Below are 15,357 nucleotides of genomic sequence, written 5' to 3'. Positions count from 1 at the left end.
ATGTGAGAAATTGCCAAGAAACTGAAGATCTCGTACAATGCTGTGTTCTACTCCCTTCACAGAACAGCGCAAACTGGCGCTAACCAGAATAGGAAGAGGAGTGAGAGGCCCCGATGCACAACTGAGCAAGAGGACAAGTACATTAGAGTGTCTAGTTTGAGAAACAGATGCCTCACAAGTCCTCAACTGGCAGCTTCATTAAATAGTAACCGCAAAACACCAGTCTCAACGTCAACAGTGAAGAGGCGACTCCGGGATGCTGGCCTTCTTGGAAGGGTTGCAAAGAAAAAGCCATATCTCAGACTGGCCAATAAAAATAAAAGATTAATGTGAGGAAAAGAACACTGGACAGAGGAACTCTGCTTAGAAGCCCAGCATCCCGGAGTCGCCTCTTCGCTGCTGACGTTGAGACTGGTGTTTATAATATATATATAGTACCAGTCAAAAGTTTGGACGTGAAGACATCAAAACTATGAAATAACATATATGGAATCATGTTGTGTTCAACAAATCAAATTATATTTTATATTAGAGATTCTTCAAAGTAGCCACCCTTTGCCTTAATGACAGCTTTGCACACTCTTGGCATTCTCTCAACCAGCTTCATGATGTAGTCACCTGGAATGCATTTCAATTAACAGGTGCCTTGTTAAAAGTTAATTTGTGGAATTTCTTTGGTTTGGGATGTGTTGGACTGCAGAGTGAAGGAAAAGCAGCCAACAAGTGCTCAGCATATGTGGGAACTCCTTCAAGACAGTCATCAAGGCAACGGGTGGCTACTCTGAAGAATCTCAATTGTTTAACACTTTCTTGGTTACTACATGATTCCATATGTGTTATTTCATAGTTTTGATGTCTTCACTATTATTCTACAATGTAGAAAATAGTAAAAATAAAGAAAAACCCTTGAATGAGTAGGTGTGTCCAAACTTTTGACTGGTACTGTACATTTAAAAACATTAACATGTGTATGTGTGCATCTATCAGTTACACATACATGTCAGTACATACACACAACAAGTAGGTTGCATGGGGGAGAGGCATTATGCTGTGAGGTGTTGCTTTATTTGTTTTTTGAAATTAGGTTTGCTGTTCACTTGCACTATATAAGATGGAAGGGAGTTCCATGCACTTATGGATCTGTATAATAACGTTTCCTTGAATTTGTTCTAGACCTGAGGACTGTGAAAATCCCCTGGTGGCATGTCTGGTGGGGTAAGTGTGTGTGTCAGTGATGTGTGTAAGTTGACTATGCAAACAATTAGGAATTTCCAACACATTGTTTCATATGAAAAGAAGAAGTGACGCAGCCAGTCTTTCCTCAAATCTGTTCTGTGTCAGCTGCAGCTTAACTACATCTTTCCTTGCAGCATTTGACCACGACAATAAGACAAAACTAGAGCCTGCAGGACTTTCTGGAGTGGCGTGTCAAAAAAGCAGAGTACCTCTTTATTACGGACAGACCTCTCCCAATCTTTACAACCATTGAATCTATATGCTTTGACCATGACAGTTTACATTCTAAGGTAACACTAAGTAATTGAGTCTCCTCAACTTGTTCAACAGCCACACCATTCATTATCAGATTCAGCTGAGGTCTAGAACTTAGGGAATGATTTGTACCAAATACAACGCTCTTAGTTTTAGAGATGTTCAGGGCCAGTTCATTACTGGCCACCCATTCCAAAACAGACTGCCACTCTGTGTTAAAGGGTTTCAGTGACATCCTTAGCTGTGGTTGCTGATGCGTATAGGGTTGAATCATCAGCATACATGGACACACAGGTTTTATTTAATGCCAGTGGCAAGTCATTTGTAAAAAAAAATTATAATAATAATAGAGGGCCTAGAGAGCTGACCTGCTGTACACCACACTTTACATGTTTGACAGAGAAGCTTCCAAGAAAACCCTCTGAGTTCTATTAGATAAATAGCCTTGAATCCACGATATGGCAGAGGTTGAAAAGCAATTATACATACATTCTCTCAACAACAGGTTATGGTCAATAATATCAAAGGCTGCACTGAAATCTAACTGTACAGCTCCAACAATCTTCTTATCCGACCACAAGGCGCGACAGAGGGTAGTGCATGCAGCCCAGTACATCACTGGGGCCAAGCTTCCTGCCATCCAGGTCCTATATACCAGGCGGTGTCAGAGGAAGGCCCTAAAAATTGTCAAAGACTCCAGCCACCCTAGTCATAGACTGTTCTCTCTGCTACCGCACAGCAAGCAGAACCGGAATGCCAAGTCTAAGTCCAAACGGCTCTTTATCAGCTTCTACCCCTAAGCCATTAGACTGCTAAACAGTTTATCAAATGGCTGCCTGGACTATTTGCATTGACCCCTGCTACTGGCTGTTTATTATTTATGCATAGTCAAAGGTACACCCTGTATATTGTGTTATCAAATAAACTGAAGTTAAAAAAGTAAATATTTTGTTAACTCTTATTTTTCTTAAAAATGCCTTGTTAGTTAAGGGCATGTAAGGTTGTATTCGGCGCATGTGACAAATACAATTTGATTGGATTTATTAATTTCTTTCAACCAACCATCATTCATTTGTGTCAGTGCAGTACATATTGAGTGCCCTTCTCTATAAGCATGCTGAAAGTCTATTGTTAATTTATTTACTGAGAAGTAGCATTGTATTTGGTCAAATACATTTTTTTCCAACAGTTCACTAAGGGCTGGCAGCACGCTGATAAGTCTGCTGTTAGAAGGCCGCTTTACCACTCTTCGGTAGCTGAATGACTTTGGCATCCCTCCAGTCCTGAGGACAAAGACTTTCCTCTAGGCTCAGATTAAAGATATGACAGTGGCTATAGTGTCAGCTACCATCCTCAATAGCTTTCCATCAAAGCTGTTAGTGCCAGGAGGTTTGTCATTAATGATCGATGACAATTTTTACACCTCTCTCAGACTAACTTTATAAAATTCAAACTTGCAATGCTTTTCTTCTCTTGTTAGTTTTTTTGTACATGAGTAGGATGGCTCAATGTTTGTTGTTGGCATTTCCTGCCTAAGTTTGCCCACTTTTCCAATGAAGTGATCATTCAAATAATTTGCAACATCAAATGGTTTTGTGATGAATAAGCCATCTTGAGTCGATGAAATTCAATTCGTCTTTCTGGCCATAATTTCATTTAAAAGTACTCCAACATTTTTTTCCATCATTCTTTATATCATTGAGCTTGGCATCATAATATAGTTTCTTCTTTTTGTCGAGTTTAGTCACATAATTTCTCAATTTGCAGTAAGTAAGCCATTCAGATGTTATTAGCCACAAATTTTGCCTCATCTCATTCAACCATACAGTTTATAAATGCCTCAATCTATGGAGCCTTAACAGTTCTAACAGTCAGTTTCTTAACCTGTTGGGGCTAGGGGCCAGTATTTGCACGGCCGGATAAAAAACGTACCCGATTTAAACTGGTAACTACTCTTGCCCAGAAAAGAGAATATGCATATAATTATTGGCTTTGGATAGAAAACATCCTAAAGTTTCTAAAACTGTTTGAATGGTGTCTGTGAGTATAACAGAACTCATTTGGCAGGCCAAAACCTGAGAAGATTCCATACAGGAAGTGCCCTGTCTGACAATTTGTTGTCCTTCTGTTGCATCTCTATCGAAAATACAGCATCTGTGCTGTAACGTGACATTTTCTAAGGCTTCCATTGGCTCTCTAAAGCCGCCAGAAAGTGGAATGGCGTGTCTGCTGTATCTGGGCGAAGAACAGCAGGAGAGTTTGAGTGGTCAGCCTGGGGACAGTGAGATGCGCATTCATTTTTTTCAGCCTTTGAATGAATACAACGTTGCCCGGGTTGGAATGTTATCTCTATTTTACGAGAAAAATAGCATAATAATGTATTTTAAACAGCGTTTGACATGCTTCTAAGTACGGTAATGTAATATTTTTAAATTGTTTTTCACAAAATGCGCTCGCGCGTCACCCTTCGGATAGTGACCTGAACGCACGAACATAACGGAGCTATTTGAATATAACTATGGATTATTTGGAACCAAAACAACATTTGTTGTTGAAGTAGAAGTCCTGGGAGTGCATTCTGATGAAGAACAGCAAAGGTAATCCAATTTTTCTAACAGTAATTCTGAGTTTTGTGAGCCCCAAACTTGGTGGGTGTCAAATTAGCTAGCCGTGATGGCCGGGCTATCTACTCAGAATATTGCAAAATGTGCTTTCGCCGAAAAGCTATTTTAAAATCTGACACCGCGATTGCATAAAGGAGTTCTGTATCTATAATTCTTAAAATAATTGTTATGTTTTTTTTGTGAACGTTTATCATGAGTAATTTAGTAAATTCACCGGAAGTTTTCGGTGGGTATGCTAGTTCTGAACATCACATGCTAATGTAAAAAGCTGTTTTTTGATATAAATATGAACTTGATTGAACAAAACATGCATGTATTGTATAACATAATGTCCTAGGAGTGTCATCTGATAAAGATCATCAAAGGTTAGTGCTGCATTTAGCTGTGGTTTTGGTTTTTGTGACATATATGCTTGCTTTGAAAATGGCTGTGTGATTATTTTTGGCTGTGTGATTATAATCTAATGTTTTGCATTCGCTGTAAAGCCTTTTGGAAATCGGACAATGTGGTTAGATTAACCTCTCTAGGGTAGGGGGCAGTATTTGCACGGCCGGATAAAAAAACATACCCGATTTAATCTGGTTATTACTACTGCCCAGAAACTAGAATATGCATATAATTGTTTGATTTGGATAGAAAACACCCTAACGTTTCTAAAACTGTTTGAATGGTGTCTGTGAGTATAACAGAACTCATATGGCAGGCAAAAACCTGAGAAGATTCTGTACAGGAAGTGCCCTCTCTGACCATTTCTTGGCCTTCAACACTCTCTTTATTGAAAACAAAGGATCTCTGCTGTAACGTGACACTTTCTGAGGCTCCCATAGGCTCCCAGAAGGCGCCAGAACGTTGAATGATGACTTTGCAGGCCATGGCTGAAAAACAGTAGCGCATTTGGTAAGTGGTCGATCTGAGAACAATGAGACGGGGCGCACATGCACGTGAAGAGTCCATTTTAGATTTTGAGTCTTTGAATGGAAAGGACGTTTCCCGGTCGGAATATTATCGCTTTTTTACGAGAAAAATCGCATAAAAATTGATTTTAAACAGCATTTGACATGCTTCGAAGCACGGTAATTGAATATTTACAATTTTTTGGTCACGATACGCTTCCGCGCGTCAACGTTCGGATAGTGTCTTGAACGCAAGAACAAAACAGAGGATATTTGAACATAACTATGGATTATTTTGAACCAAAACAACATTTGTGGATGAAGTAGAAGTCCTGGGAGTGCATTCTGACGAAGAACAGCAAAGGTAATCCAATTTTTCTTATAGTAAATCTGAGTTTGGTGAGTGCCAAACTTGGTGGGTGTCAAAATAGCTAGCCCGTGATGGCGAGCTATCTACTCAGAATATTGCAAAATGTGCTTTTGCCGAAAAGCTATTTTAAAATCGGACACCGCGATTGCATAAAGGAGGTCTGTATCTATAATTCTTAAAATAATTGTTATGTTTTTTGTGAACGTTTATCGTGAGTAATTTAGTAAATTCACCGGAGGTTTGTATGCTAGTTCTGAACGTCACATGCTAATGTAAAAAGCTGTTTTTTGATATAAATATGAACTTGATTGAACAAAACATGCATGTATTGTATAACATAATGTCCTAGGAGTGTCATCTGATGAAGATCATCAAAGGTTAGTGCTGCATTTAGCTGTGGTTTTGGTTTTTGTGACATTATATGCTAGCTTGAAAAATGGGTGTGATTATTTCTGGCTGGGTACTCTGCTGACATAATCTAATGTTTTGCTTTCGTTGTAAAGCCTTTTTGAAATCGGACAGTGTGGTTAGATTGACGAGAGTCTTGTCTTTAAAATGGTGTAAAATAGTCATATGTTTGAGAAATTGAAGTAATAGCATTTCTAAGGTATTTGAATATCGCGCCACGGGATTCCACTGGCTGTTCAGTAGGTGGGACGATTTCGTCCCACATACCCTAGAAAGGTTAAGCAGACCGTGTTTGTCTATTTGTCTTACCGTGGACTGATCAAGGTTTTTAGAGATACTTTTGTAACCTTTTCCAGCTTTACGCAAGTAAACAATTCTTCATCTTAGGTCTTCTGAGATCTCTTTTGTTCGAGGCATGGTTCACGTCAGGCAATGACGAAGAACAGATAAAATGCGATGTCCCTCAGGGCAGTTCTCTTGGGCCTTTACTCATCTCTATTTTTACAAATGATTTGCCACTGGTCTTACACAAAGCTAGAATGACTATGTATGCAGATGATTCCACACATGTCAGTGCCCAAAGCCAGAGAGCTCACTGAATTTAAAATAAGGATTTAGAGTTTCAGAATGGGTGATTAATAACAAACTGGCCTTAAATACATCTAAAACGAGAAGCATTGTCCTTGTTTCAAAATATTCTAAGACCTAAACCTCAACTGGAGTTGTACATAAAGGGTGTGAGCATTTAGCAAGTGGAGGAAGCTAAACTCCTAGGTACAGTATAACATTGGATTGTCAATTATCATGGTCAAGTCATATTGACAAAGTTGTTGTGAAGATGGGAAGGGGTGTCTGTAGTAAAAATATGTTCTGCATTTTTTGACACACAAAACAAACTGTACTAGTTGAGGCTCTGGTCCCATCTTGATTACTGACCGGTAATATGGTCTAGTACAGCACAGAAAGACCAAGCAAAACTACAGCTGGCTCAAAACAGAGAAGCATGCCTTGCCCTTTAATGCACATACAGAAATAACAAACATGCACACCAGACTTTCATGGTTGAAGGTTGAAGATTAACTACTTCTCTTCTAGTTTTTATTACAAAATTCAGAAGATTCCGTATTGTCTGCATAATCAATTAATATTCAGCTCAGACTCCCATACACACCCCCACATTACATGCCACCAGGTGTCTTTTCACAGTCCCCAAGTCCAAAACGAACTCACGGCAACGCAGAGTTAAATACAGAGCCATGATCACCATCTGTTAATTAAAATCCCTTTAAAAAAATCTCACCAGGTTCTTCAGAAGTGCGGACAGCTCCTTGACGAGACTGGAGAACTTGACAAAGGCAGTTCCCAGATCGGGGTTGTCCCTGCTGATGAAGTTGCTACCAAACTTGTCCAGTGCCTGGCCATAATTCCCTTCATTCTGGACGTGATCTGCAAGCAGAGGAGGTGACACGACACATGATAAAACAACATGTTCACTCAAAACCAGGGATTCATTAATAACGTTTGGGTGCTGGAGCTAAGTATGCTGTCCCTTTCATATTCAACAGATCAAAATATTTTCTTCACATATAACTGGTACCCTAAGTCTATGAAATGTATATAGATATTAGGGATATTATATCGTTCTTTATTTGCGGTGGCATTTGGGAATGGCATTTTGGAAAATCACCTAATATTAAGCTGCCATATTAGGTGATTTTCCAAAATGCCATTTCTTTATTTCGCTCTCTCGGAGGACCTGAGCCCTTGGACCATGCCTCAGGACTCCCCAGTCCACCTGGCCGTGCTGTTGCTCCAATTTCAACTGTTTTGCCTGCGGCTATGGAACCCTGACCTGTTCACTGTGATTACTATTATTTGACCATGCTGGTCATTTATGAACATTTGAACATCTTGGCCATGTTCTGTTATAATCTCCACCCAGCACAGCCAGAAGAGGACTGTCCACCCCTCATAGCCTGGTCCCTCTCTAGGTATCTTCCTAGGTTTTGGCCTTTCTAGGGAGTTTTTCCTAGCCACCGTGCTTCTACACCTGCATTGCTTGCTGTTTGGGATTTTAGGCTGGGTTTCTGTACAGCACTTTGATATACCAGCCGATGTAAGAAGGGCTTTATAAATACCTTTGATTGATGACTTTCGAGTTTTTACATTATGATAACATTGCGCCAAAAGTAGGAGTAGTAACATCAATTTAGTTAATTGAGGATTTTCTTAAATGGAGGCCACAGATGCTCAAATCTAAGGTCATTAACCCTTGAATAATATTTTACTAAAGTGATGATTAATCATTTCACTCACAATGTAATTTCCCTTCATATTAGTTGAGTAACACCAATCAAACTTTGTATCAAGACGCACCAAATTATTAATGAAATCCTCAAATGTATGACATACTAAAGGGGTGGGATTAGCCAATACTTTGCTTTAATATAGACCCTCCCCCGATAACAGTTTGCCACTGGGGGGAATGCTCAAGGTCCTTGTATATCTTTGTAATGAGTGATTTTGAAGTCGGAAACATCAATGACATTAAATATAGGGACCCATTATATTTGTTTTAAAAGGTTGCCATTTTAACAGCCGACTTTGTTTTTAGTGATCAATATAACATTCAAAAGAAAATATATCTCAAAACCCAAAAGTACAGTGCCTTCAGAAAGTATTCGCACCTCTTTACTTTTTCCACATTTTGTTTTGTTTCAGCCTGAATTTAGAATGGATTAAACTGAGATAATGTCAAAGTGGAATTATGTTTTTAGAAATGTTTACAAATTAATAAAAAATAAAAAGCTGAAAAGTCTTGAGTCAATAAGTATTCAACCCCTTTATCGCAAGCCTAAATAAGTTAAGGAGTAAAAGGCTGCTTAACAAGTCACATAATAAGTTCTGAACCTTTACTCAGTACCTTGTCGAAGCAGTTTTGGAAGCGATTATAGCCTGGAGTCTTCTTGGGTATGACGCTACAAGCTTGGCACACCTTCATTTGGGGAGTTTCTCCCATTCTTCTCTGCAGATCCTCTCAAGCTCTGTCAGGTTGGATGGGTAGCATTGCTACACAGCTATTTTCAGGTCTCTCCAGAGATGTTTGATCGGGTTCAAGTCCGGACTCTGGCTGGGCCACTCAAATACATTCAGAGAGTCCCATTCAGAGAGTCCTAAAGCCACTCCTGCATTGTCTTGGTTATGTTCTTAGGGTCGTTGTCCTGTTGGAAGATGAACCTTTGCCACAGTCTGAGGTTCTGAGTGCTCTGGAGCAGGTTTTCACCAAGGATCTCTCTGTACTTTGATCCGTTTATCTTTCCCTCGATCCTGACTAGTCTCCCAGTCCCTGCAGCTGAAAAACATTCACACAACATAATGCTGCCACTGTGCTTCACCGTAGGGATGGTGCCAGATTTCCTCCAGACGTGACGCTTGGCATTCGGGCCAAAGAGTTCCATCTTGGTTTCATCAGACCAGAGAATCTTGTTTTCCGTGGTCTAAGAGTACTTTAGGTGCCTTTTGGCAAACTCCAAGCGAGCTGTCATGTGCCTTTTACTGAGGCGTGGCATCCGTCTGGCCACTCTACCATAAAGGCCTGATTGGTGGAGTGCTGCAGAGATGGGAGAACCTTCCAGAAGGATAACCATCTCCACAGGGGAACTCTGAAGCTCTGTCAGAGTGGGCATCGGGTTCTTGGTCACTTTCCTGATCAAGGCCCTTCTCCCCCATTTTTTCCCAATTTGTAGGAAAGACTCTAGGAAGTGTCTTGGTGGATCCAAACTTATTCCATTTAAGATTGATGGAGGCCACCATGTTCTTGGAGACCTTCAATGCTGCAGACATTTTTTGGTATCCTTCCCCAGATCTATGCCTCGACACAATCCTGTCACGGAGCTCTAAGGACAATTATTTTGACCTTATATAGACAGGTGTGTACCTTTCCAAATAATGTCCAATCAATTGAATTTACCACAGGTTGACGCCAATCAAGTTTTAGGGGATATAAACAAACATGGGCTAATAAGGCATGTGGGCAGCAGTAGACAGCTGGGGGGGTGGATAGAATTGAACAGGCTAAAGGAAGATTCAGCATACAGGTCGAATTTGAGAGAAATACGTTTTTTTGTGCGAATGGAACATTTCTGGGATCTTTTATTTCAGTTCATGAAACATGGGACCAACACTTCACATGTTGCGTTTATATTTTTGTTTAGTATAAATGTACTGAGTCAGAGTAAACGTCGCTAGCTAATACAGCCAGATACCAGTGGTAGTGTAGGCCGAGATCAGCATGTTTTTTGTGCAACGATATGTTCTAATTCAAAGAGGAATAGGCAAAGCATGATGATATGTAAATAAAGAGAAACATAACATCTTATTAGGGTCGCCTGGGACACACTGACCAACACTTTGGTACCTACCCTGTCACAATAATGCCTCCCTGGCTTATTCATTCATTAACATGTCAAACCACACTGCATTGAAAGTGCCCATTCTATTCCAACTACAGAATTAGAATAATCATTTTATTTCAAATTCCAACAGTGGCTGCATCTAAATGGCAAGTCAAAACGCAATATTTGGATAAATTAAAATAACAGTTAGAATGTTTGCCCATATCGTTCAGCCCTACCATTTAGCAGTCAATGGGGTTACAGGCCTAACGTGTATTACGAACACAAACACCCCTATATCCTATCAATGGCGCAGCCACATGAATCCTAGGTGGCCTACACCGAACGTTCAATACATTTTTTTCTTGAATAGAAAAGTAATGTCCTAATATGGAACCTACCACAGAAGCCTTCTCCGCAGAGACCATTGGATTTCACCTGATTCACATTCAAGTAGCAGTAGCTAACCATTGCTAGGCAGCATTGAAAATGCAGTGTTTCCCCCATATAGATTTTTGTCTTGGAGGATTATTGATCCCTTGGGAGGTCACCAACCTACTACAGGTCAATAAGGGACTTAAGGCTCAAGCTAAGTTTAAATCTGAACTGCAGCAGTTAGCTCTAATGAACCACAGCCCCTGCTGACTTCTTCAAGACCCAACCAAGTGTCCTTCTATTGTAAATCTAGTGATAAGGAATATTTTGTATTGTTTCACAACAAATAATTGTATGAAATTGGCAAAAAGGCCATTCCAGCATGTAGCTCTGACTTGTTTAAGCCATCACAGATATTGAGTTAAGTTGAGAAAGGGCAAGGGCATTGGACATAAGGGCATTGTGCATGTCCTGACCTTTGTGGTTGAATATCCCTCCAGGGTTGACACATGGGCTAATAAGGGGGCAGCAGTAGACAGCTGGGGGGTTGGATAGAATGGAACCGGCTTTAGGAAGATTGAGCATACAGCTACAGGTTGAAGCTGTAATAACCTAGTAATATAGTCATTAGGTGTAAGCAGTAAAAACAAAGCGGTTGCCGGAATAACATATTGTTGTCCCACCCAATCAAATATTAAAAAAATAATGTCCCTGACACACATTCCATAGTTGACAGACATTCTATGGTGAAGTCGTTGTGAAAGCCTTGCATCGATTTATATTGGAGGGACACAGGATGACAAAGTATCGTCACTTATATGTGAATTAAAGTTCAGAGCAGTCTGACCTCGCATCGAATGCCTTTCAGTCCCATTTCCCCAGAGAATATTGCTCATGCCTCGTGTGACCATTAAAGACACCAATATAAATTGTGGGGAAAAACTATGAGGTGTTGGTAGCTGGGACTGTCATTCAGACGTGTATGTTTTAAAATTCAGCTTTTGATATTTGAACTCCCTCCACTGTGACGGTACACTAGCTTGTAACACACAAACTTGAAATTGTGTTTGCTGCCACATGGTGTGCCATGGGTCTCCTTCACTGAGGTAAAACAGGAAAACTACCTTTTGAATGGTCAGAACTATACACCCACTGTATGTGGTCCATACAGGAAGAAAACCAATAACACATATATATGTGATGAATCACATATTTCATGCACTGAGCTAGATATTTGGGCTTTAAAAAAAAATTGGGAGGCGCAAAACCAGAACAGTTGAGAGGATGAGGCCTTTCGGAGACGTGTAGGAGGATGGACTGAGTAAGAGGACGAGACTACCTTGACCAGAGTTGTAGATGGCTTTCACAGACTTCTTAACCTTCTGTAAGGCAGTCCGGTCTTGATCCAAAGCCTGTAGACGGGGAGATAAAAGAGAAAAGGGACATGAGATCAGACACATTTGAAAGTCTTCAAGATACAGTGCATCCTTGTATTAGAGGAACATGTGTTAAATTATATTTTAAACATAATCATCGATGACTGTAGAAGTTGAGGGGATCAACATTTTTCAGAGAGGACCCTTACAGACCTAAGCAGAAAATAGTTATATTTTGTAGTTTATTTGACTTTTGAAATGCTCAAGGAGTTTGAATATAGTTTATATAGAGTTTCAACTAAAAGGCAACTCATGTGTTTTCTTTGATATTCAAATACAGGTCTCAGAAAACTTTATTTAAATACCTTCAAATATTATTTGGTTATCTGAAAACAAAAAACATTTCTTTGACGGCTGCCAAATACTTGATTGAATTTTTTCATTTCACCTTAATTTAACCAGGTAGGCTAGTGTGGGCAGGTGCGGGCAGCGATCCGTTGAAGAGCATGCATTTAGTTTTACTAGCATTTAAGAGCAGTTGGAGGCCACGGAAGGAGTGTTGTATGGCATTGAAGCTCGTCTGGAGGTTAGTTAACAGTGTCCAAAGAAGGGCAAGAGGTATACAGAATGGTGTCGTCTGCGTAGAGGTGGATCAAAGAATCTCCAGCAGCACGAGCAAAATCATTGATGTATACAGAGAAAAGAGTCGGCCCGAGAACTGAACCCTGTGGCACCCCCATAGGGACTGCCAGAGGTCCGGACAACAGGCCCTCCGATTTGAAACACTGAACTATCTGAGAAGTAGTTGGTGAGTCAGGCGAGGCAATCATTTGAGAAACCAAGGCTGTTGAGTCTGCCAAAAAGAATGTGGTGATTGACAGAGTCGAAAGCCTTAGCCTGGTCGATGAATACGGCTGCACAGTAATGCCTCTTATCAATAGCGATTATGATATCATTTAGGACCTTGAGCATGGCTGAGGTGTACCCATGACCAGCTCTGAAACCAGATTGCATAGCGGAGAAGGTACGGTGGGATTCGAAATGATCGGTAATCTGTTTGTTAACTTCGCTTCGAAGACCTTAGAAAGGCAGGGAATAATAGATATACAGTGGGGGAAAAAAGTATTTGATCCCCTGCTGATTTTGTACGTTTGCTTACAAATTGGTGCATTCACCTTATGATATCCATTGGAACCACTTTACAATAGTACATCAATATCTTTTTTGAGGGGCCAGGGGGGTTACAAGGATTACTTTATCCTTTCCCAGGTATTCCTTAGAGAGGTGGGGTTTCAGGTGTCTCCGGAAGGTGGTGATTGACTTCGCTGTCCTGGCATCGTGAGGAGCTTGTTCCACCATTGGGGTGCCAGAGCAGCGAACAGTTTTGACTGGGCTGAGCGGGAACTGTGCTTCCGCAGAGGTGCAGTGCCCTTGTTTGGGTGTAGGGACTGATCAGAGCCTGAAGGTACGGAGGTCAAGTTCCCCTCACAGCTCCGTAGGCAAGCACCATGGTCTTGTAGCAGATGCGAGCTTCAACTGGAAGCCAGTGGAGTGTGCGGAGGAGCGAGGTGACAAGGGAGTGCGCATAACTGCAGCTTGTTACCTGTATAAAAGACCTGTCCACAGAAGCAATCAATCAGATTCCAAACTCTCCACCATGGCCAAGACCAAAGAGCTCTCCAAGGAAGTCAGGGACAAGATTGTAGACCTACACAAGGCTGGAATGGGCTACACGACCATCGCCAAGCAGCTTGGTGAGAAGGTGACAACATTTGGTGCGATTATTCGCAAATGGAAGAAACACAAAAGAACTGTCAATATCCCTCGGCCTGGAGCTCCATGCAAGATCTCACCTCGTGGAGTTGCAATGATCATGAGAACGGTGAGGAATCAGCCCAGAACTACACGGGAGGATCTTGTCAATGATCTCAAGGCAGCTGGGACCATAGTCACCAACAAAACAATTGGTAACACACTACACCGTGAAGGACTGAAATCCTGCAGCGCCCGCAAGGTCCCCTGCTCAATAATACATATACATGCCTGTCTGAAGTTTGCCAATGAACATCTGAATGATTTAGAGGACAACTGGTGAAAGTGTTGTGGTCAGATGAGACCAAAATGAAGCTCTTTGGCATCAACTCAACTCGCCGTGTTTGGAGGAGGAGGAATGCTGCCTATGACCCCAAGAACACCATCCCCACCGTCAAACATGGTGGTGGAAACATTATGCTTTGGGGGTGTTTTTCTGCTAAGGGGATAGGACAACTTCACTGCATCATTTGACGGGGCCATGTACTGTCAAATCTTGGGTGAGAACCTCCTTCCCTCAGCCAGGGCATTGAAAATGGGTTGTGGATGGGTATTCCAGCATGACAATGACCCAAACCACACGGCCAAGGCAACAAAGGAGTGGCTCAAGAAGAAGCACATTAAGGTCCTGGAGTGGCCTAGCCAGTCTTCAGACCTTAATCCCATAGAAAATCTGTGGAGGGAACTGAAGGTTCGAGTTGCCAAACGTCAGCCTCGAAACCTTAATGACTTGGAGAAGATCTGCAAAGAGGAGTGGGACAAAATCCCTCCTGAGATGTGTGCAAACCTGGTAGCCAACTACAAGAAACGTCTGACTTATGTGATTGCCAACAAGGGTTTTGCCACCAAGTACTAAGTCATGTTTTGCAGAGGGGTCAAATACTTATTTAAAATGCCCTAACCCTCATTAAAATGCAAATCAATATATAACATTTTTGACATGCGTTTTTCAGGATTCTTTTGTTATTCTGTCTCTCACTGTTCATATAAACCTACCATTAAAATTATAGACTGATCATTTCTTTGTAAGTGGGCAAATGTACAAAATCAGCAGGGGATCAAATACTTTTTTCCCCCACTGTAGGTCTGTAACAGTTTGGGTCTAGAGTGTCTCCCCCTTTGAAGAGGGGGAAGACAGCGGCAGCATTCCAATCTATGGGAATCTCAGACGATACGAAAGAGAGGTTGAACATGCTAGTAATAGGGGTTGCAACAATTTTGGCAGATCATTTTAGAAAGAGACAGTCCAGATTGTCTAGCCCGGCTGATTTGTAGGGGTCCAGATTTTGCAGCTCTTTCAGAACATCAGCTATCTGAATTTGGGTGAAGGAGAAGTGGGGGAGGCTTGGGCAAGTTGCTGTGGGGGGTGGAGGGCTGTTGATTGGGGTAGGGGTAGCCAGTTGGAAAGCATGGCCAGCCGTAGAAAAATGCTTATTGAAAATCTCAATTATAGTGAATTTATCAGTGGTGACAGTGTTTCCTAGCCTCGGTGCAGTGGGCAGCTGGGAGGAGGTGCTCTTATTCTCCATTGACTTTACAGTGTCCCAGAACTTTGAGTTTGTGCTACAGGATGCAAATTTCTGCTTGAAAAAGCTAGCCTTAGCTTTCCTAACT

At 41.3% G+C, this 15,357-nt stretch overlaps 1 protein-coding gene across 2 annotated transcripts in view; it reads right to left on the bottom strand.

The window, feature by feature from the left end:
• The window catches only part of asap1a (ArfGAP with SH3 domain, ankyrin repeat and PH domain 1a), a 191,057-nt gene that overhangs the window by 107,708 nt on the left and 67,992 nt on the right, over positions 1-15,357 (bottom strand). For both annotated transcript variants that reach the window (XM_082960687.1, XM_082960688.1), the window contains 2 exons: positions 11,895-11,967; positions 7,087-7,232 (listed from right to left, as the gene is read on the bottom strand). In XM_082960687.1, coding sequence (XP_082816813.1) covers positions 7,087-7,232; positions 11,895-11,967 — 219 coding nt within the window. The remainder of the gene's footprint in view (positions 1-7,086; positions 7,233-11,894; positions 11,968-15,357) is intronic.

Source organism: Salmo salar, chromosome 14, assembly GCF_965601325.2.
Source record: "Salmo salar chromosome 14, fSalSal1, whole genome shotgun sequence".
Classification (NCBI taxonomy): domain Eukaryota; kingdom Metazoa; phylum Chordata; class Actinopteri; order Salmoniformes; family Salmonidae; genus Salmo; species Salmo salar.
The sequence above is the reverse complement of the archived record's forward strand: the minus strand, read 5'-3'. Positions and strand labels throughout refer to the sequence as shown.